Consider the following 24,015-nt stretch of genomic DNA (forward strand, 5'->3'; position numbering starts at 1 on the left):
GGTGACGTTGTCCTCAAAGATTTGAAGCTAAAGTCAGAGGCACTAAATGCACTAAAACTCCCGCTTACCGTCAAATCTGGTTTTGTTGGTACCATCACATTGAAGGTAGCATTTACCATTTCTGGTTGTCTGATAACAACTTTTGGCTCCTTACTTTGGATTGGTTAGTCATAGTCATATATGCGTGCATCTATGTGCGTTTTATAATTATACGAGTATGAATGGATACATATGCACATGCTTACATGCATATTTAGCTGTTAAAAATATATGGCATACAAGCTTGCGTGTTTGGTTTTGTAATTTCAATGTATTTTTTAGTGGTTTACGATGTTCGTTTTTATAACTCATCTTTTTACCTTGTTTGATGCTCCTCATTTTCCCCCCTTTTACCTCCTCTGGAATTCTTCCTCGAGCTTTCAAATTGAATGTTCATTCAAATTTCTGCCTCACTCTCTATAATGTAATAGGTTCCTTGGAAAAGTTTGGGGAAAGAACCGGTGATTGTTCTAATCGATCGTGTCTTTGTTCTTGCTAATCCTGCTCCTGATACTCGAACTGTAAAGGTACAAAAGTATTTTTGTTTGTAGTTTAATTAAGTAATGTTTGTATCCTTTTCTTAATTAAGCTATTACTTTTTACAGGAGGAGGATAGAGAAAAACTTTTCCAAGACAAGCTTCAGCAGATTGAGGTAAGATTCTATGCAACTTGTGAAAATATCTTATTTAGCATCTATTTTAAGAAAGGTATATTGATGCTTGTTGCCCAGTCGATTGTGTAATCTGTGATAGATTTTCTTGCATTAAAATTTTATAAAGTTATCATGACATTTGTGCCCAAACCAAATTTTCTTTTTATTATTTTCAATCAATTTTGATGAACCTTCAATGTTGTACCATCTATGTGACTAAATGTTGGACGGTAAGGAGCCACCATGAAAGTAACTTAGCGAGAAGAGATGAAAATGTTTCTGATTGATGAATGGTTACATAAGACCCAACAGGTTTAGATTTGAAATACAATTACTTGAAAGAGGATTTGTGTACTTTAAATTGTAGAGGCTGCTTAAGTTATGTAGTTTAGTGTGGAGAAGACCTGTGGAAGCACTTGTAAGGAGGGTTGACTCGATGGAAGGTAGTCCATTTGATAGAAAAAAGGAGGGAGACAACAAAAAGTTATAGGCCATACCAATTATGAAAAAAAAGAAGATTTAAATCGTCTATCTTTGGACTCGGTACATGATAGGGTATTATTTGTTGTTTGATCCATAAAGCTGATTCACCTAATGGGAAAAAGCTTGTTTAGGTTACACCTCCTGTTACAGCTATGCTTAGCTGTCAATTCTACTAGAAATACCTCCACAATATTAGAGGTGTCCAATATTGGTCTATCTTTGGACTCTGTACATGTTAGGGTATTATTTCTTGTTTTTCTCAATCCAGACACTATTAGAGGTGTCCAAGAGATGTCATCTCAACGGTAGGAGTTTGACTTTGTAAGGGACGGAGTTAAAATATCTTCGGATATGGTTGTAAAATGGTCATTATTGCAACTTATAGTATCCCCCTTCCCAGTATTTTTTTGAACACTATTAGAGGTCAGTCAGTGTAGCTTCACTAGCTTGCACCGTTTTGCTCTATCTTTATTTCAAATAGCTGCATTCCTCTGAAAAGGGGAGGTCCAGAGAAGGAAAATAAAGTGATAAGCAAGGAATTTAGTGGCTTTTTCTTTTTATGATACATTTTCCCTGTCTTCGGGCCTCTGTTAAACTTCATCAACTTTTATTTTTTAAATTATATTTTTTCTAATATTTGTTTTTTCAATTCTTTGTCTTTTTTTCCATTGCTCATGCAGGAAGCAGAGTTGGCAACACTTGATGCAATATCCAAGTCCAAGTTGGGAAGTGTACGAATTTTATATAATCTAGCTAATGGTTATTAAATTCACTTGGTTTATGATTAGTTTACCCATTTTTTCATGTTATTTAAAATATGATGAAAATATTAGAGTTGGAAGAAACGACATATGTGAATGTGCTTGAGGTTTGAGTGCTCTCAGCAATATACATTTCTATTCATTGGAGTTACAATGAGAGTAGATGCAAAATTCAGCAATATACATTTCTATTCATTGGAGTTACAATGAGAGTAGATGCAAAATGTAGTTTTCAAGATGAATACTGTGGCTAACAGTAACACTATTCTCTGATATCCATTATTCATTTTGCTTCTATAGAGTGAATCCAAACTATTTGGAAATGGAACGATAAAAATTTATTCAGGCTCCAACACACCCATAAGTTGATGACTAAGTATTTCCATTCCTAGCTTGAATACTATTTTTTTTAAAAACTGGGCTGCACAAGCTTTTGACAAAATATCTATAAACTGTCCCTCTGAAGTCCTAGATTTTGAGTTGAGTCTAACTTAATTTTACAAAATTGGCTTGTAAGGTGAAGATTGTCCATATTTATTAACATATGTTTAGGCCATCTCTCATCCAATGTGAGATTCTTAACATCCCCTTCACACCCAAGATTGAACATTTGATGTGCTCTTGAGTCACTTGATAGCAAAATTGTGATAGTTGGTTGCCCAACAAATTATGGATAGACTCTGATACTATCTTAGAGTTTGGGTTGAGCCTAACTCAACTCTACAAAGCCGACTTGTAAGGTGAGGATGAGTGGATGAACCCCCACTTATAAACGTATATTCACGCCCTTTCTATTCAATGTGGGATTCTTAACACACTCGTCATCCAATGTCGGACTCTTATCAAGTCAATATTAAGTTGCAATCAAGTCAGTGTCAATAACATTCAAGTTTCTTATTCTTCTTTCATCTTTTACCTTAAATCTCACAATTTCAGCATGATATTATAGCTTATCCCAAATTCGTTGAGTCACTTGCTGTCAACTTTGTACTATCGGGCCACAATTCTATTGTTTAGTCTTGGATGTAAGGATGTGGTTGAAAGTTCATCATTAGATGAGAGATGATCCGAACATATGTTATAAGTGAGGACAATCCTCACCTTACAAATTTATTTTGTAAGGCTGAGTTATGTCCAATTCAAATTTTAAATGAAGAAACATATGGAGTATAAATCAAACCATAATCAATCGAGCTTCTTCGTGATAACATGTTGGTCTAGCTCAATCTACCCCATTCATTCTCTATTTATTAGCATTGATATAGTTTTTTTTATTTTCTGCCTATTGATTCGAGCCACCTTCATTTATATCCACACACCAAGCCTAATAGTGTGGGCGTAAGAGGTATAATTTATTAGAGAATGATAAAGAATTCATAGAAGATGAGTTAACTAAGTTTGTATTGAATGAACTCATCAAAGAACTAGTTACATATGGACTCATATATATATATATATATATATATATATATATATATATATATATATATATATATATATATATATATATATATATATATATATATATATATATATATATATATATATATATATATATATATATATACACTAGTGACAACTCAACATAACTAATTAAGCTGTTTATAGTTAAACATAACAAACTAATGCCAACTCAGCATAACAAGCTGAGCTTAACACTAACAGACTAACTACTCTAATATATTCCCCTCAAATGGAGGAGTCTTCTGCCTGTCTGCTGAAGACGATCCTTTAGTGTAGAGTAGTCTTGTCCACTACTCTAAGATGATCCCTAAGATTAAGAAATCTCAGGGCAGAGAGTGGTTTAGTCAGAATATCTGCATTCTGCAACTCAGCAGGAATGTGCTTAACACAAAATGTTTTATTGAGAACCTTCTCTCTAAGGAAGAAAATATCTAGCTCCATGTGTTTTGTCTTGGCATGAAGAACAGGATTGTGAGACAAAGATACAATGCTAAGATTATCACAATAGAGAATGAGAGATAGAGTGATGACTTGCAGTTCTGAGAGGAGAGATTGGACCCAAAGTACCTCTGAAGCAGTGCTAGCCAAACTTCTGTACTCAACCTGGCTACCAGTGTTTGTTTCTTGGACCACCAAAATATCAGATTGAACCCAAGATAAATGCATGAGCTTGATGTAGATTTTCTATCATCAGGATCGAAACCCCAGTCCGCATCAGAGAAGGCTGTGATTTGCAATGGTTTAGCAGGATTGGTTGGCATAAAGTGCAGGCCATGATGCAATGTGCCTCTGAGATACCTCAAAATTCTATTGATAGCAACCCAATGAGTTTGCAAAGGGTGAGCTAGAAATTGACAGGCCTTGTTCACTGAGAAGCTGATCTCCGTTCTAGTGATGGTGGCATATTGCAATGCCACAACAACAGACCTGTAGTATGAAGGATCTTGAAGATAATCTGAACTCTGTCTTGTGAGTTTAAGATTAGACACCATAGGGGTGAGAAGACTCTTGGCCTCACTTATATTTGTTTTGGCCAAGAGATCTCTGATGTATTTAGTCGGAGATAGGAATAGGCTTCCATTGGAAACTTTTGAAACCTCAATTCCTAAGAAATAGTTAAGTGAGCCAGGTTATTTAAGAGAAAACTGGGCATGAAGCTGAGTGATTAGATTTTGAATATGACTTGGAGAATTCCCTGTAACAATGATGTCATCTATATATACCAACATGAAAATGGTATAGGTAGGTTTTCTTTGAGTGAATAAGGAAGGATCACACTTGCTGGTGAGGAAGCCAAAGTTGTGAAGAGCAGAGGTGAGCCTTTCAAACCAGACCCTAGGGGCCAGTTTTAAACCATAGATTACTTTGTTCAGTTTGCAGATTAAATTAGTATTTGAATTGACAAAACCAGGAGGCTGTTGCATGTAAATTTCCTCAGCCAAAATGCAATTTAGAAAGGCATTGTTCACATCAAGTTGAGTGATATGCCATTGCCTAGAAATAGCAAGTGTCAAGACAATCTTGACAGTGACAGGCTTAACCACAAGAGAAAAGGTTTCTTGAAAGTCAAACCCATGAACTTGGTGAAACCCTTTTGCAACAAGCCCGACCTTATATTTCAGAATGGAGCCACCAGGGTTTTGCTTGATCCTAAAGATCCATTTACACCCAATTGCCCTTCTATTAGGAGGAAGGTTGGTGAGAGTCCATGTGTTGTTTTGCAGCAATGCGGTATGTTCAGCTTGCACCACTGAGGATGTTTGAGTGCTATCTTATAGGAACTAGGTTCCAATTCAATTAGAAGGAAAATAGGAGGATGTTTGAGTGCTATCTTATAGGAAGTAGGTTCCAATTCAATTAGAAGGAAAGTAGGATGAAGTCTAGGTTGGACAATACCATCCTTGGCTATAGTGACCATAGGATGAGTATTTAGGGGATAAATATGTGGTGTAGGAGGTGAAGAGGAAGAGTGTGAGTTGGAAGCTCCTGACACAAGCTCAGGCAACTGAGAGTCAGGGAGAGATGAGAATGAAATGGGAGAAGCATGAGACAATGTAGGACTCTCAAATGTGGATGAATGTGGCTGCTGTGTAGGAGAACTAGATTCTGAGGCATTTTGAGAGGAAGAAGCATTAACAGAGATGGAGGTATTATTTGGGCTGCGAGAAGGAGAATTGAATTGAAAAGATGTAAAAGAGAAGGGAACATGGATGGAGTTCTGAGTATTATTAGGAGAAGACATGAAGGTAGAGGCAAACATAGAGGAGTAAGGGAACTTGATTTCATTGAAAATCACATCCTTTGAGATGTATATTTTGCCATCAGGTGCTAAGCACTTAACCCTTGTGTTGAGAAGAATAGCCCAAGAACATACATTCTTTGGAGTGATAGGCAAATTTGTTAGGATTGTAGGGTCTGAGGTGTGGATATCATGCACACCCAAAAACTTTAAGGAACTTGTAGTCTTCTTCAGTGCGGTGGAAAGTCAGTCAAATATGGGGAGTTCATCCCTAAGATAGAAGTAGGCGTCCTATTGATAAGGTATGTAGCTGCCTGAAAGGCATGATCCCAGAATTTTAAAGGGAGTGATGCATGTGACAGCAAGGTGAGACTTGTTTCCATAACATGTTTGTGCTTCCTTTCCACAGAACCATTTTGGTGATGAGTATGTGGACATGTTAGTATATAGAGAGTGCCTTACTTAGTGAGTAAAGAAGTGAGGGGTTGGAATTCACATCCTCCATCAGTTTGAACTGTTTTAATCTTACAGTTAAACTGAGTGTTAACATATGCCATGAAGTTAGTAAAGGCTAAGGTAACTTCAGATTTAAGTCTAAGCAGAACAAGTGAATTTTGTAAAGGCATCCACACAAGTTAGAAGATACATGAAACCAGAGGAGGACAACATAGGTGCAGGCCCCCACACATCAGCAAACACTAAATCAAAGGGAGCAGTGTAAACAGTGGTAGAGTGAGTAGAGGGCAATCTATGAACTTTGTCTAAGTAACAAGCAGTGCAAAAATCAAACTTAGATTGATGAGGAACATAAATATTACATTTGGTAAGTACATTTTTGAGAACCTCATGATGAGGGTGCCCCAACCTATTGTGCCACTGAGCATACAAAGAAGGACCTAGTATGTTGGCATCTTTATTTGTACTAGACTTGAAATCAATAGAAGGTAAAGATGTACTAGTGAGTGTGTGAACATTAGGTGATGTAGAATTGAAAGAGATAAGAGTAGTGGCCTGTAGAGCACCAAAGGAATAAAGTCCATCCTTTCCAAGAGAACCTTGTAGCACAACTTCATATGTAGCCTGAGATTTGACAAAACACGTATCAGGATGAAACTCAAAATACAGGTGATTATCTCTAGCAAATTGACTCACTGGCTCACTGAAATGAGATTCTTAGTGATTTTAGGCATAAGCAACATGTTATTTAGTGTGAGTGTGACATGTGGTTTGTGTGTGGATTGAAATGAAGTATTATGAATAGATGTAATGGAGAAACCTTGACCATTACCAAGTAGCACTTGGTCAGAGCCAAATGTGGAGATGCTGTCTAGAAAGTGATCGGCAGAGTTTGTCACAAGATGTGTTGCCCCTGAGTCAGGATACTATTGAGCTGTAGTAGATGAACCAGTGCAAGTATTTCAACCTGCTAGATAAGCTTGAGGTTGTTTAGCTGAAAAGGGAGGATATGAAGGAGCTACTGATCTTGGAACAACTCCAGTTGAAGGTGCACTCCATGATGGAGTAGATGAGGGAGCACACCACTGGTTAGGAAATTGTTATGGAATGGACTGCCGCCAAGGATTCACAAAGTTAGAGGGAGGTTGTTGAGCAATGACTGGATTGCACCATTGGTTGGGGCTTGGTTGTTGCACTGAGAGCCTGTAGTAGCACACTTTAGCATCGTGTCCAATTTTTGAACATATTTGACACTGCACACGAGACCTACCACCATTACGACCGCCACCGCGAGTGTTGAAGGAACGCCCACCACGATTGTTGCGAGAAGCATCAAACTGTGGTTAAGATTCATGACTGGATAAAGACAAGGCTGAATCAGAAGAATTGGCAATCGTTGACTGTGACGACTGTGTGAGGTTACCTTGAGTAAGGTTAACGGTGAGATTCAAGAGATGAACTTCGAGGAGCACGATTCAGACAAGCTTCATGTGATAAGAGCATCGTTTCAACAACAACAAGTTCACCCGGTTGATCGCGATACTGGATAATCGACGCAAGATACTCCAATGTTAATACATCAACAATCATTTTCAACTGATCGCGATGCGATACCGGATCTCCGATCGACTCAAGGATATCAATGATTTGTTGAATTCGACCTAGATACTGTTCGATGGTGCGATCACCTTTCTCCATGCTACGAAGTACATAGCAAAGTTGTTTGGATTTCACGTAGATCTGAGTTCTTTAAAATTGATCAATCACGGTCTAGACTTCATGCGCATGAATGCATTTGACGACGCGTGGAAGTACGGATTCAGAGAGTGTAGTTAGAAGCCAAGTGAAGAGTAACGAATCTTCTTGATGCCATAGTAGATATGCTGGATTTTCGGAATCAGAAGCACGATCTTCAATTGAGAGGTTAGGGTGGAATCATCGGATTCACAAGATGACGATGCAGTTTGTGGATACGAATGATACCTTCAACTTGTTGCTTCCATGAAAGAAAGTTGTTGTTATCAACTTGATGTTGATTTGTTGCGCAAATGTTTTGAATGCATTCTTCAGTGATGAAGATGCTGCTTTTGTGAAGAAGAAGTGGTGCCACTGACCGGAGAATTGTTTTCCAGCTACGACAGTGAAGCATTGGTAGCGGAAGAAGACATGACTGTGATGGATCACAAGCTCATGATACCATATTAGAGAATGATAAAGAATGCGTAGAAGATGAGTTAACTAAGTTTGTATTGAATGAACTCATCAAAAATCTAGTTACATATGGACTGATGTATATATAGGATGCTATACTAGTGACAACTCATCATAACTAATTGAGTTGTTTACAGCTAAGCATAACAAACTAGTGCAAACTCAGCATAACAAGCTGATCTTAACACTAACAGACTAACTACTCTAATATAATTAATCCCGCATAAATTATAGAGAGTGACATTCCTAACGTTATAAACTGGTTTTGTAAAAATGAGTTAGGTCCAATATGAATATCAAGTAATCACATTAAATCATTGTCCATCCCATTTATTGTTTAATCTTCTAGAATAATTTTGAGCCATAATAGTTCACAAATGCTGTTGTGCATATCATGGGTATCTTCTTCAGCACTAGAAAGAACAACCACATATTTGCTTTTTGTTGGAATTTTCCCCTTCACTGTGGTTCGTCCCTAGTCATCTTAATTGCGACACTTGGCTTGCTTTCATTGAAGCCTTAACACCTTCACTGTGTTGGGTTTGAAGGGATGAATTTAGTAGTCCCACATTGCTTGGAGATATTGTTCGGGTTGTGTATATAAGTGGGACAATAGCTGGGTACAACTAGCACACTAACTAACTGACAACTGGCTACAACTAACTAGCTGTCTGCTTGCTATAGCTGGCACACCTAACTAGCTGACTCATCTAACATCCCCCACAAGGTCATGGTGGAGTTTTCCTAGAAATCACCTTGAGCTTGGAACGAAACTGCATGATCTTTTTAGTAGACAGAGGTTTGGTTAGCACATCTGCAATTTGAACAAAACCTGGAATGTGCACAACACTGAGTTGTTTAGATATAACCTTTTCTCAAACAAAAAATAGGTCTATTTTGATATGCTTAGTACGAGCATGAAGAACAGGGTTATGTGCCATAACAACTGTACTCTGGTTGTCCTAGTGAATAATAGAGGATGCAATAGGGACATGAAGCTCTTGTAGAAGAGTTTGAACCCAGAGAACTTCTGCAGTGGTGAGTGCAAGGCTTCCGTATTCAACCTCTGCACTTGACCTAGCAACAACAGTGTGCTTGCGAGACCACCATGAAATTATATTAGGTCCAAAATAGAGAGCTGAACCGGAGACATGTCGACGATCATCTGGGTTAGCAACCCAATCTGCATCATAAAAGGAGATGCAAGAAGTTGTATGGGTGAAGCCTGAGCAGTAGATGGCCTGGGTGAGTGGGACTGTACGGCTTGTGTGTGTATATGTGAAGTTTGGACAATAGATGGTGTGGGTGAATGAGACTGTAAGGGAGAAACATGAGAGGGAGATACTTATGTAATAGGATATGAGGTTGAAGTTGTGGGATTGAAGGAGTGTAAGGGCATGGGGCTTAAGTTGATTGATTTAGAAACAAAATTAGTTGGTTGAGCTTTAGGAGAAAAGAGATTATTGTATGGAAACCTAGACTTGTTAAACAAAACATCCTTTGATATATAAAGGCGACCACTAGGAGAGAGACATTTGTACCCCTTATGTGAGGTGGAATATCCTAGAAAAAGACATTCATGAGAACGAAAGTCAAACTTATGGGTATTGTACGGTCTTAAAAGAGGAAAGCAAGCACAATCAAAGACTTTGAGGAAGTGATAATCAGGGTGTTGACCAAAAAGGCGAAAATAGGGATTATTATTATTGATAGATGCAGATGAAAGTTGATTAATGAGATAGACAACTGTGAGGAAAGCAAAATCCCAGTATTTCAGAGGTAAAGAGGCATGACTGAGTAAAGTTAAACCAAAATCTACAGTGTATCTATGTTTGCGTTCTATGACTCCATTTTGGTGATGTGTGTGGGCAAATCAGCCTATGAATGATCCCTAGGTCAGTTAGAAATTTTGTAAATGGTCTGAATTCACTCCCCCTGCTAGTTTGGAGAGATTTAATTTGGAAACCAAATTGAAGTTCAACCGTAACTTTGAACTGTTTAAAAATGGTAAGAGACTCATATTTGGTCTTGATAAGGTAAATCCATGTAAACCTAGTGTCTGCATCTACAAACGTAATGTAGTATTTATGATTTGTGGAGGAAGGTACAGGGGTAGGGCCCCACAAGTCACTGTAAATAAGTTCTAACAGTGTATTATATTGAGTGAGAGAAGGAGAAACATATAAACGATGGGCTTTGCCGATACAACAAGTTGCACAAAATTCATAATTGGATTTATTGATAATAGGAATATTACAATCTTCCAATACAAGCAGTAAGGTATTGGGATTTGGATGTCCCAACCTTAAGTGCCAAGTAAATTGGGAATTGGGGAGCAAAACATTAGAAGTAGATTGTAAAACAGTTAAAGGAGTACATGGAGAAGAACTAGACATTAAACAAGAGGGAGAGCTCAGGCTTGACAATTGTAAGGGTAGCTTTGAGAAAACATACAATCCATCACTACCAATCGAGCCTTCAAGCAAGATTTGATTATTGCCCTGAGTTTTCACAAAACATTTATCAGCATTAAACTCTAAATAGACAATTATCTTTAGCAAACTTACTCACACTAATGAGATTTTTAGTGATGGAAGGGACATGTAAACGTTTATTAAGGATGAATAAGGTATTAGGACTAGATGGAGAAGAAAACATAGATGAACCAGAGGAGAGAATTGGCAGACCTTGACCGTTTCCTATGAAGATCTGGTCAGGACCTTCAACGGGAGCACATTAATGTTTTGAGAATTGTTTGTGACATGGTAAGATGCCCCAAAGTCTGGAAACTAGGAGCTGTTTGTGGCAGAGTTGGCCATGGTAAGCATGACATTAGATGGAGATGGAAAGTGTTGGGGGTAATTGGTAGGATAGATTGATGGTGTGTATGGAGGTCTAGGCTGTGTGTTAGGTCTAGGAGCACCATAAGAGAAACTATTGGAAGCATATGGATTATTATAAGCATTTTGGAAGGCTGAGTATCCCATAAAATCAAGAGGCATAGGAGCATAGAACCGCTGATTGAACCTATGATAGTAGTTGCCAGCAACGTGACCAAATTTGAAACAAACTTGGCATTAAATAGAACCATGGCGACCACGACCACGGCCACCACGACCACTATGAAATCCAGTATGACCACCTCTACCAAATGCATATCCAGAATAATTAGACACAGGCGACGATTCATAAGAAGGTACCCATGTAAATGAATTACCATCAGGCGCACTGGGAACAACATCAGAAATTGGCTTGGCTTGTGTGAGATTAATTGAAGCGTTATCCATAGTAGAAATCTTCTTGAGCTTTTCAGAACGCATCTCACGAGCAAGAAGTAGAGCCTCAACCTCTTCAAGTTGAATATCTTCGAATTTGCTCTCAATAATCGAAATAACTGGTCCAAATTCATGGGGAAGACCTTCAAGAAAAACATCGATATGTTGCTGAGCTGGAATAGAATCTCCTACTGAGGCTAACGAATCTACTAGAGTCTTAATGCAAAGAAGATACTCTTCAACCGTCGATTCACCAAGAGCAGTCGCGCGAAGCTCAGATCGCAGCTGTTGCACCTTTGCACGAGTGAGTTTCTGAAAGTGAGCATGAATTCGTTCCCAAAGATCAACAAATTTGGTACATCCAAGAACACGAGACATAAACGAACCAGATAAGGTTGATTGCAACCACGATAACAGCCATTGATCTTGACGAATCCAAGCGCAATATTGAGGATTTTCTGTTAGAGTTGCTGAATTAGGGTTTTGCACAAATTAGGAGGGAATTGAGGGAAAATAGATGTAATCTTGAAGATTATGAGTGTTGATAATTGGCTCTACTTGTTGACGCCAGATTAGAAAGTTCTTTTCAGTGAGTTTTTCTGAGATTTCAATTGAAAGGTAACGTGAGGAGCTCCACCATCAGTAGAAGAAATCGGAGGCGGCGGCATTGGTGGGGAATTATTTTCAGAATTAGTCATGATGGATCAAACCGAGGCTCTATGATACCATCTCAAAGTTGAAAAGAATTGAAAGAAATGATGAATTATATTGATTGAATCTTTTTCAATACTATCTGTTACAGTACAGTGATATATATATATATATATATATATATATATATATATATATATATATATATATATATATATATATATATATATATATATATATATAGCCACTGTTAACTATAACCAACTAGGAAAGGTAGTTACAATAGCTGGCTACAACTGACACTAACTAACTGACAGCTGGCACAACTAACTAGCTGTCTACTGGCTACAACCGACTCATCTAACAAGGGGTTTGTTGGAATTTCCGCCTTCATAGCGGTCCGCCCATAGTCGCCTTAATTGTGGCATTTGGCTTGTCTTAATTGCAGCCTCCAACACCTTCATTGTGTTGGGTTTGAAGGGGTGGATTTAGTCCTACAGTGTTTAGAGATATGACTTGTGTGTGTTTATAAGTGGGGGCAATCCTCACCCTACAAACCGGTTTTGTAGGGATGAGGTAGGCCAAACCCAAATTCTGAGACTTTTTATTGCTTAAAGTTACTCTTTCGGTCTCATATTATGTTTCATTACGAATTTTTTGCTTCTCATATTTTTGTCATTTTATAATACCCATAGTCTTGATTATAATTTCCTCGTAATATATAGTTATTTATTGTATCTCAATTGATCTTACTATTCCACAAACTATTATTAATAACTATAATTAATAAGGGTATTTTACTAAATAAAACTACTTCATGAAAAAATTAATACACTTAATGATTTTCTTACGAGGTGTGTATTACCTTAAAAATACACATACTATGAGATGAGTACTCAAATTCCTACAAGGAATATGCACTAACCAGGGTAGCTCTCTTGTTAGTAGCTAACAATGCATAGTTGTAAGTCTTGGTGTGTGTTCGGAAAACTTGAAAATCATGATGAAAAATCACGGTGGGACAGAAGCTACCTATACCAGCTTCTCAAAATTGCGGTGTAAAAGACCTTAAACGTGCGGCAGCAGTGGCCCACCGTGTTACCAAACATAGCGTTAATAATTATATTGCCATTCCTTTTATATAAATTTCTTCTTCCTGAAGTTCCCATAAGCAGTGTTGTTAAATAAACCAGGGTAGCTTTCTTGTTAGTAGCTACACTGCATAGTTATAAGTCTTAATAATTGTACTGCCATTCGGTTTTATATAAATTTTTTCTTCCTGAAGTTCCCATAAGCAGTGTTGTTAAATAACTGGTATAGCAGCGCTATATGCTATACCGCCTTTGTATATTAGGACTTGGAGCAACTGCGACAAAAGCCGATATGCCTTTGCAATTTCGCTACCACTGTTTTCTATGTTTTTTTTGTTGCAAATAATAACATTAAAAATATCATTTGAGCTTCATTGACATATTTTTAAAAACAAAACAAAATAAAATAATGCTGAGTTGGTGATGAGATGGGGTCTTATATAAACCCACAACCTAGGCAACCTCTCATCTGTTCCCCTTCACCCATCATCCCTATTTTTTCTTCTTTTTATCTATTTTTTTCCTAATGTTTTCTTTTATCTATTCCTCAGTTTTTTTCCAAAATATTTCCTTTCTATTATATTCCCCATCCCCTGTTTAATTCAATTTCTGTTTATGTTGCCTTTTTTTGTGTGTGCCCCTTGATTTATTTTATATACAATTATTTATTTTAACCTCTTTGCGGCTTCCTCTATTTGTTCACTATGCTATCCGCTATTTCCTATATCAAAATTTTAACTATTCACTATTTTTGACGATTTGCTATTAATAACACTGCCCATAAATGGACTTCTCTTGAACATTGTACGAATCCACTTAAACAAACTTGCAATGAATAAAATGTTTGTGTGAAACAAATAGATTAGTTTCCCTACTAATCATTGATACCTTTTCTCATCCAATGCTGCACCTTCATCTGCATTACCTAGTTTAATAACCAAATACTCGAATATATGGGTGTACTTACATTCTTACAAACTCTCTTTCTCGAAGATTTTGTTTTAATTAAACATGATTTGATTAAGGCAGTACTGTTAATGGGAAAATTTTACTCTCCCTCTCCTTGTGTGCGTGTGTAGTTGAAATAATGTGTGAGCACGCCCTTGAAATGATCTACCTGACAGCTTTATTATCGTACAGCCATCTTCTGGAAATTCATGGCTGAGTTCTCTTATCTCTACAATTATTGGAAATCTCAAGATATCTATAAGCAATGTGCATATCAGATACGAAGATTCAATTAGGTTGGTTAATAAGTATCATTTTACCTTTGATTGTACAACTATGCATTCATATTGGCATTTAATTTAATTTTTCCACACTTCAGATTACCGAGGTTCTTCTTTTGCTCTGTTTCCACTTGCTTATGCTACTAATTGTTGTTTGCAGTAATCCCGGCCATCCATTTTCTTCAGGTGTGACTTTGGCTAAGCTTGCTGCTGTTACAATGGATGAACAGGGGAATGAAACTTTTGATACTAGTGGTGCTTTGGATAGATTGAGGAAGGTAGGACTTTTTTTTTGTTATGATAGGTATATGAAAACTTATATTGAAGGTCCAGCTGTTTTAGTAAACCAAATCAAGACTTGCCAAAATTGTTTTTTGATCCAGTAAAGCTTCATGTCTAAATACACGTTTTTTAAATTGTAGTTTGTAGACTCGTTTCTGTTACTTCGTATTATTTTGTTGTACAGAGTTGGGATTTTGTTTTGCAATATTTCAGAATTTAGTGGACGAAATAGAGGTGGATCAGAATTAATAGGAAAAGAGAGATTTTGTTCAAGTCAAAACCACAAAATCTTGGTCAGTATAATGTTGGTACTATAACAGAAAGCAGAAAATCCCAGGGTATTCTGGAGACCCAGTCTCTCCCGAATGGAATTCCCAACCAAATCAAAATCCGCTTTCTCTCCTTTTTATTCTCATCTCCGTTATTACATTTTATTGTCTACCAAACATTTACTAACTGCCCCTTTCCCCTTTTTATTCCTGCTCCCTCTGTTACAATCAACTGTCTAGGGACAGTTACTGTTATAACTCCCCGTGTTAAGAATATTCTGATACCACACTTCTTTTGCCTATTGAAAATCCTCTAAACTGGTGCTTTACTAGTAGTTGGAAATTCCACTTTTCTTGTTGGGTTTGAAGGGGTGGATTTAGTCTCATATTATTTAGAGGTATGACCTGTGTAGTGTTTATAAAGCTTGAGCAACCCTCACCTTACAAACCGGGTTTGAAGGGATCCAACTCAAATTTTAAGATGATATCATAGTTTATCCTAGATTTGTTGTTGGGCTTCCTGCATCGTCCATGCTTCAAGCTCATTGAGACCTGAGTCTGAGGGGGTATGTTGGAAATTTTGCCTTCATTGCGGTTTGTCCCAAGTCACCTAATCGCGGTATTTGGCTGCCTTCAATGTAGCCTCCAACACCTTATTTGTATTGAGTTTGAAGGGAAGATTTGGTCCCACATTGTTACATTGTTTAGAGATTGTTTAGAGATATGACATGTGAAGTGTTTATCAAGCTTGAACTTCCACCACTTTACAAACCGGTTTTGTAGGGATGAGGTAGACTCAAACTCAAGTTTTAAAACTAGTAGATACCAAGGCAAACGGTATTCATAATTCCTATATTTTACTCTTCTGCCATATGGTTGTACAATTTGGGTCGGGGATATAGCTTCCTGGCAATTTCTAGTTGGTTTTATCAGAAGATTTCAGTAGCCGTAGTAGCCGTTTTCCAGCCACTTGTACTTCCCCCATATGACATGGTGTACCATAGAATGGTGGTAGAGATGTTTAATAAGTCCTTTGCTTGGCAGCTGATGCACTTGGGATGGCTTGGTTCCTTAAATCTTAATAGAGAGCATCTTTGACATATTTTGATCCTTGTTGCCTCCACTTCTACTTTAATTAAATATTTAGCTCAAAGTCAAGGTGGCCTTTTACACTGTACAGCAGGGCAGCTCCTCATATTGGTTTGACATATTTTTCATTCTTACAGTCAGTGCACTTGGAGAGGCTAGCTCTTTATCATGATTCTGATCGACTTCCTTGGGAGATTGACAAGAGATGGGAGGATATCAGTCCACATGAATGGATTGAGGTTATTTTTAATTTGACCAATTCTGCATTATCATTTGATGTGTTACATATATGTTACTGTCAATTAGATCTTTTTATCAGCACGGTATGTGACTTATGCCCCATTTCATTCGTTAGTTATATTTGTTCTGTACCAGATATTTGAAGATGGCATAAATGAGCCTACTGATCACCATAAGTTGGTGTCTAAGTGGGCTATGAACAGAACATACTTGGTCTATCCCATCAATGCAAGCCTACAGTATCATCGTCTTGGAAACCAAGAAAGAAGTGATCCCGAGATCCCGTTTGAGAAAATTTCCCTTGTCCTCACGGATATCTCTCTTACCCTTACAGAGGTATTTAGTTTTCAATTATTTTATTGATTTCTAGAATTGCCCTTGATTTTGGTGTCAAACACAAATCTAATTAAGAGAAAGGTCTAAAATGATACTTCAATGTGACCGCAATGCTTGTCTTAGGTCCTAACTTGTTTTGATATCATACTGGATATCCAATATATTTTTTTAGTTATTGTACAAATTACAAGTACTAAGAATATTAATTCTTAATTCTTACGTTGTCATTCATCGGTCATTTGCGTCTCCTTGAAAATACTGTTTGTTTTACTTGTTCCTGTCTGCACTCTAGGCGCAGTATCATGATTGGATAAAACTCTTGGAAGCTGTTTCAAGATACAAGACATATATGGAAGTTTCTCATTTACGACCTACAGTTTCCATCTCAAAGGCTCCTTATCTGTGGTGGCAGTATGCTGCCCAGGCCACACTCCAGCAGCTGAAGATGTGGTAATAAATTATGGTTTTGTTGGAATAAATAAATGACCTTTGAATGAGATATGTATTAGAGCTCAGTAGTCTCCCACTCATATGGATTTTGTACTGTTCTTGTTAAATCCTGTATTTAAAATTGATTTTACACTTTCCGTGTTAAATCAGTTATCGCTTGTCATGGGACCAAATTAGACATCTTTGTCAGCGTCGGCGGCGATATGTTCAGTTATACGTGGCTTCTCTTCAACAGTCATCCAACGTCAACCTCTTAGAAATCAGAGAAATAGAGAAGGATCTTGATTCAAAAGTGATTCTTCTATGGAGGTCTGTATTACTTTTGATGGTCATTGTGCTGTTGATAGTTGATGAGTATATAGTTTTATGCTATAACTTCTTTTATTTTTTTTTCCATTTGAAACCTAGCATAAAAAAATTGTTTCTGATTTTTGTCTTCTAATTACATATAGCTTAGATTTTTGTGTGCATATCAGATTTGAATTTAATGCAACGGAGAAGCTTGTTATGTTTGGTTTTGTAAGAATTTCTTGTGAATTTTTTTAAGAAGCACTTAGAGCTATGAAGCACGGACACCTCTAGGAGTAGGTCTGTGTCTGTCACTTGTATGAAACCTGTACGACACATGTCGGAAAAATTAGACAAATGTTCACAAATAATTGATTTTTTTCTTTGCTTTGACACTCTGTAAATCACTTTCCAACACCTGTATGACATTCATATAACACATGTCAGACAATTTAGACAAGTATTTCAAAAAGAAATTGGTTTTTTCTTTACTTTACACACCTTATACTTTTTTTTTACAAATCTCACATACATCTAAAAGGTTAAACATATATTTAAGCAATGTTATCAATGAAGTATGAAGTATTAAACATTAATTTTAATTAGAATATTTATAACGCTTTTAATAATAGACGAATAAATGCAGCTCAAATACTATGGTATATATGTACCGGTGTCAGTGTTATGTTTTTTACATTATCGATGTCTGAGTGTCTGTGTCGGAGTAAGTGATTCATAGATTAAGAGTATGTTTGCTTTAAGAATCTCCATTTTAAAAACTGCTGAATTTGCAAAACACTTGGGCTTTTTACCCGCTAATGATCCAACTCAATCCAACTCCATCCACATAGACCTCCATTGATTGGGCATATTCCGTAACGAAGTTGTTCCATTGCTTTGCAGCAACTGTTTTTACTTGCAAAAGTTTACCAATGCAATTTAGAAGGTAGTAATTAGGTCATCACAGTTTCGTACTTGGCCAATGGAACATTAGTGTCGTTTAACTTCCAACAATCATTAACGTTGTTTATCTTTCAACAAAACATTAAAGAGTATCATGATGTTAATTATTACAGACCCCATCATTGGACAAACATATCATTAGCAGAATGAATGATTATGTGGAAGCTATGAAGAATAACAAGATTATTGTTGGGAGGAATAAGACTTTAAGCAGGGTAGGTTGGAAGCCACCGGGGACGGATTGGGTGAGTCTAAACACTGATGGTGCTTGTGTAGATGGTAGAGAGTCAGGGTGCAGAGGCATAATAAGAACAACAAATAGTGAGTGTACACGATGTTTTGCCAAACATCTTGGTAATTGTAGTGTGGTGAGGGCGGAACTTTGGGGAGTGTATGAAGGGCTTAAGTTTGTTATGGAGATGGGAGTGTCAAGAGTAGTCCTTCAAGTGGATTCTAACACTGTCGTAGACTTGATAAAATCAGGTAATAATTTCGTGAAGATTATCCAGAGTTTATTAGGCATTTAGTTCTTTCTGTTCCGAGATTAATTTTGTTGTAGTTTTTCCTTTGCTTTGGGCCTCGGCCCTCCCTTTTACCCAAAAAAATAATAATTTTTATCCAGAGTTTTATTTTGGAATTATTTATATTCTTAGGAGGTGTGGAGGTGCTCAGTGTTAGACCTCGTATTAGAGAATAGAGTTAGAGGAGAGAGTAGAAATAAATTATGGCAATTATGTCATTTTTATTTATTTGAAAGTTATGTTTTTTATATTTCAGGGGTAAATAGAGAAAGGAAAGGGGAAAGGGATTATTGAATAGTTATTGAGCTGTTATGGGAGGGAGAGACCAAACTTTCAGAGTTTATGGATTCAATTATAATAAAGCTATTGTTTTCTTTAAATTTTTTTATATAGATACCCATTTTTATCACTGTAAGTAACAAAAGATGATCCATTTGATTGGGACAAATGACTTTTAATGCTAGAGGGGAAGATAAAATAAGATAAAACAAGACACGTGATAGAGCAAGGACTTCAAAGAAATCTAAACTAAAAGATAGCCCCGACCTTAGCCGAGGGAAGCCACCACATCCCTACAAAGTGTGAACTTTGCTGTAGTGATTAGCTCATATTTATTTCTGGAAATGTTTTCTCGTAAGTGCTTCCAAGAAGTTGAAAGACCGAGTCATATTATTTGATTCAATTGTTTCTAAATAGTTTTTGATTTTCATGTCATTTTCTTCATCTACTAGTATTTTGGCAACATTTTTTTCTTGTTTAATCAATACATGTTCACTTATAAATGAATAATAGTTTTTTTTTTGCTTGTTATCTAAAGGTTGCTAGCTCATGCCAAGGTTGAATCTGTGAAATCTAAGGTAGCTGCTGAAGAAAGGAAACTCAAGAACAAGAGCTGGTTTTCATTTAGATGGTATTTGGCAATTTCACAGTTTTGCATATTCTTACCACTTTGGAATGGTTTTGTTTTTGCATTTCGTGGAATAAATTTCAGCAACATTTTCAGGCCTTTCTGATAGGCATTTTCCATAGTATTAGTCTGTATTGATGAAGATTAATTGTAACAACTTTTTTGTAGGCGTGCTGACACAGAAGAAGCTTCTTTGAGTGATGCTTCCGAGGAGCAACAACTTAAAGAAGAAAGTTTAACTACAGAAGAATGGCAGGCAATCAATAAGTTACTAAGTTTTCAGCCTGAGGAGGAGTTGATGGTACGATCTGCAAAAGATGTGCAGAATATGGTTCAGTTTCTGGTAACTGTATCTATTGGTCAGGCTGCTGCCAGGATTATCAGTGTGAATCAGGTGGAAATTGTATGTGGTCGTTTCGAGCAACTTGATGTGTCAACCAAGTTTAGGCACCGCAGTGTTTACTGTGATGTGTTACTAAAGTTCTATGGCTTATCTGCTCCTGAAGGTTCACTTACCCAGGTTTGATTCTTTGCATTGTAAATTGCATACATAATTTGCTGAAATAACTATAGTTTATTTTGCAGATTTGAATAGATTGACTTTATTTTCTCTGTATCTCTCTCCTTATACACGCACACACAAATGCACGTATCTCATCCAGTTTAAACTTAAGTTTAGTTTCCTTTTTTCCTAGCTTTACTATTTTGCCTACATTATTTTTGTAGGTTGTCAAAATCCTATATCGTGTATTTTGTTGATAATTGAAGTCTAACAATTGATCATTTTAGATTTTTTGTTTGTTCGCTAGTACTCACTTCTTTGGAACCTGATTTGTGTAGAGTGTCTATAGTGAGCAGAAGGTAAATGCATTAGTGGCTAGTTTTGTGCACTTGCCAATTGGGGAGAATATTGATTGGAGATTGTCAGCTACAATTGCTCCATGCCATGTTACGGTAATTTCTGAATCTTTAAGATATTGAAAAATTAGTGTTTTAATTTTTCCATTTTCCCAATGATGCATCCCTTATCTTCCATGTACTTTTTCCTCTCTTTTGTCGTAAGAATTTTTTCTTTTATTAAACAAGATCTTTCTCTTGGTCCAATAATGAAGCACTCCTACTCCCCCTGAAACTCAAAATGAGCTTAGACCCATTGTGAAGTTAGAATATCAATTTTGTTGTACAAGAGTTTTAATGAAAAGAACATCTCTCGACGTGTTTGGTATTGTGTTCTTTCTGAAGTGGAAAATATGTACTGCTTAACGGCTTGAAATCATAATATAGAAGCTTCTCTCTTCTCATTAGCTTTAGAATATTTCTTACCCTTTTTTGCAGATTTTGATGGATAGTATTGACCGTGTCTTTGAGTTTTTAAAGCGGAGTAAGGCAGTTAGTCCTACTGTTGCATTGGAGACAGCTACTGCTTTACAGGTGATTATATCCTTGCATTTCATTTTTGGCTTTTTTTTTAATTGAAAAAAAATGATTGTAAAAGAATGCCACTGATAGAAGATGACAATCATGAAGAAAGAAAGAGAGAAGAGAGAAGAGAGAAAAGAGAGTTGGAGTTTGTTAGAAACTGAAATGTAGTTTATTGATTCTATTCAGTTTACAATCTACATATTTATAGTTGGTTATAGAAGTCCAACTTGTAACAAAATTCATAACTGAATTCTTAACAAAATTCTTAGTAGAATTCTTACTTAAGGGAAGGCGAGAGAAGCCAAGCCCAATTCTCATTACAAGGGATCTTAGCCCATATTCCTAATTGCCACCCTTCAATTTCAAGGTGGTTGACCAAGTGAGAAGCCCCCGTTTAATTACAAGGTGGTTGACCAAGTGAGAAGTTGTCAACTACTCTTAACTTGTCTCTGAGTGTTGTGAATCTGGCAGTTGAAAGTCAGATTCTTGTTGATGACTTTTTCTCTGACATAAAAAATGTTCAACTCCATGTATTTTGTTCTAGAATGAAACACATGATTGTACGAGAGAGCAACTGCACTGAGGTTGTCACATTGAATCCTTGGCACTTGGTGTTTGACCCTAAGTTCATGAAGCAATGAGTTCATATTTTCCACCTAAACCTGCATAAATTTTTGTATTTTCCACCTAAACCTGCATAATTCTTTCGATAAAAAAACCACCACATATAATAGGTACATATTTTCCACAAAAAATGTGCTACGTACAAGATTATAAAACAAATTAGGATGACTTTCTAACTTCATCTTCCCAGTGCCTAATACGTCCTGCATATGCTGATTCCCGTGCTTTTGTATCTTCAGTACAATTCTGTATCCAACATTTAGTGACCGGAGACATTGGACAATCAGGTTTCAACTTTACCTGAACCCAACGTTTGTTGTTGACAAAACCAACAACAATGATTTAATGCCTGCTCGTATACATAGGTGGAACTAATGTAAGAGGGAAAAAGATAATGTTAAGTCTCTTTGACAGGGAGACAAATACGACACTGTATCTACAAGCAATGTGGTATGTATCTCCGTCAATGGACCTTTCTTGCTCGCATTTTGTGTACCTCTAGCTTTATACATCTGGATGACACTGGTGAGGTTTTCTGGTTCTTTGTCTTTCAATGCAGAAACTATGTACCGTGGAGTCATTTTTTACTTCATCATGTCATTTATAAACTGTCTTTCATGAACTTTTAGGCAATCCAATATGTCATTTGCCTTATAAATCCTTAGATAGTTTATGATTGTTCAACCCACACCTAACTATCACCTTCCAACCGCTACCCCTCGACACAGATCTCAAGCTAAAAGGACATATCACTTTCATACTATAAATGCCTTCCGAGGATTTGCTTTTAGATGCATTCTTCCTTTTATAATTTCCTCCTCTCTCACAATCCATAATCAATTTATCTTTCCTACCACGTTTGCCATTTGCAATATCAGAACGAATAGTCACAACAATAGTACCATGTTGTTTGCCAATATTCTGTGCCCATGCTAATACTTCGGATTCGGTCCTCAAATATCCGCCATTTACATCACATAGAAAGTATACTATCAATATCATATAGAGGCGGGGAAATATTTAAATTATACTTGTTACATAAAAAACATATTGCGTCAGTGGTGTAGAACTGCGTGTAATCGGTACACGAATCTGTAGATGACCTTGGCGGCTTCGGACCACACAAATAAAGCATTTTTCTTGTTTTCTGCACTGTTACCATAAATTTGATTTATTTGCAAAATTTTCGGTATACCGGAAATTTGTCTGTCCTCGGAAATTTGACAATTTCCGGTATGGGTTTAAAATTTTCCTCAGAAATTTGACAATTTCCGGTATGGGTTTAAAATTTTCCTCAGAAATTTGACAATTTCCGGTATGGGTTTAAATTTCCGGTATTTTTCTTCGGAAATTAATTAATTTCTGTTATAAATGCGAGAATTTTCAGAAATGCGAAAAAATGCGTATCGGAAATTTCGATTGTACTATCAAAAATTTTGATTTTTGCATGTTAGTAAGAGTGAAAATTTTGGAAGAGTAAAATTTGGTTGGTAAATAATAACAAGTATATTTTTAGAATTTTGAAATTATCAGGGGTGCCAAGTATAAATGGGGGGTTGACAAGTTAAATGCTCCCTGATCTCCTATCATCTGGTTTAGAGGCCCAGTCACATCACAGAACCCTGTGAAGGTGATGGGAGTAGTGTTGTCAGCTGAGGCAAGCAACAAGCTAGGGTTAAGAGTCCCTTGTATCTTGACTGCCTGCCACTAGGAGTAGTGTTGCCAGCTGAGGCAAGCAGCAAGCCAGGGTTAAGAGTCCCTTGTATCTTGACTGCCTTCCACTAGGAGTAGTGTTGACAGCTGAGGCAAGCAGCAAGCCAGGGTTAAGAGTCCCTTGTAAGTACCTTAGGATTCTCTTGACTGTTTTCCACTGATCCTCAAGAGGGTTGGATAAAAATTGACACCTTATTCACCACAAAGGAAATTTTAGGTCTAGTGATTGTAGCATATTGTAGGGCATCTACAATGTGCTTGAACATAGTTGGATTACTCACATTTGCTGAACCAACCTTGGACAGTTTTGTGCTAGAGGCCATGGGTGAAACAACCCCTTTAGCTGCTGACATGTTTGT

General features: G+C 36.9%; 1 protein-coding gene across 1 annotated transcript in view; it reads left to right on the forward strand.

Annotated features, from left to right (window-relative positions):
* LOC127138798 (uncharacterized) overlaps nucleotides 1-24,015 on the forward strand; it is an 83,656-nt gene that overhangs the window by 1,252 nt on the left and 58,389 nt on the right. Inside the window, exons 3-16 of the mRNA XM_051065332.1 lie at nucleotides 2-105; nucleotides 471-566; nucleotides 645-692; nucleotides 1,856-1,906; nucleotides 14,464-14,567; nucleotides 14,713-14,830; nucleotides 16,330-16,431; nucleotides 16,568-16,768; nucleotides 17,061-17,218; nucleotides 17,369-17,527; nucleotides 19,808-19,900; nucleotides 20,066-20,417; nucleotides 20,738-20,851; nucleotides 21,233-21,328. Coding sequence (XP_050921289.1) covers nucleotides 2-105; nucleotides 471-566; nucleotides 645-692; nucleotides 1,856-1,906; nucleotides 14,464-14,567; nucleotides 14,713-14,830; nucleotides 16,330-16,431; nucleotides 16,568-16,768; nucleotides 17,061-17,218; nucleotides 17,369-17,527; nucleotides 19,808-19,900; nucleotides 20,066-20,417; nucleotides 20,738-20,851; nucleotides 21,233-21,328 — 1,796 coding nt within the window. The remainder of the gene's footprint in view (nucleotide 1; nucleotides 106-470; nucleotides 567-644; nucleotides 693-1,855; nucleotides 1,907-14,463; nucleotides 14,568-14,712; nucleotides 14,831-16,329; nucleotides 16,432-16,567; nucleotides 16,769-17,060; nucleotides 17,219-17,368; nucleotides 17,528-19,807; nucleotides 19,901-20,065; nucleotides 20,418-20,737; nucleotides 20,852-21,232; nucleotides 21,329-24,015) is intronic.

Source organism: Lathyrus oleraceus, chromosome 4 (assembly GCF_024323335.1).
Source record: "Lathyrus oleraceus cultivar Zhongwan6 chromosome 4, CAAS_Psat_ZW6_1.0, whole genome shotgun sequence".
NCBI classification, from domain to species: Eukaryota; Viridiplantae; Streptophyta; class Magnoliopsida; order Fabales; family Fabaceae; genus Lathyrus; species Lathyrus oleraceus.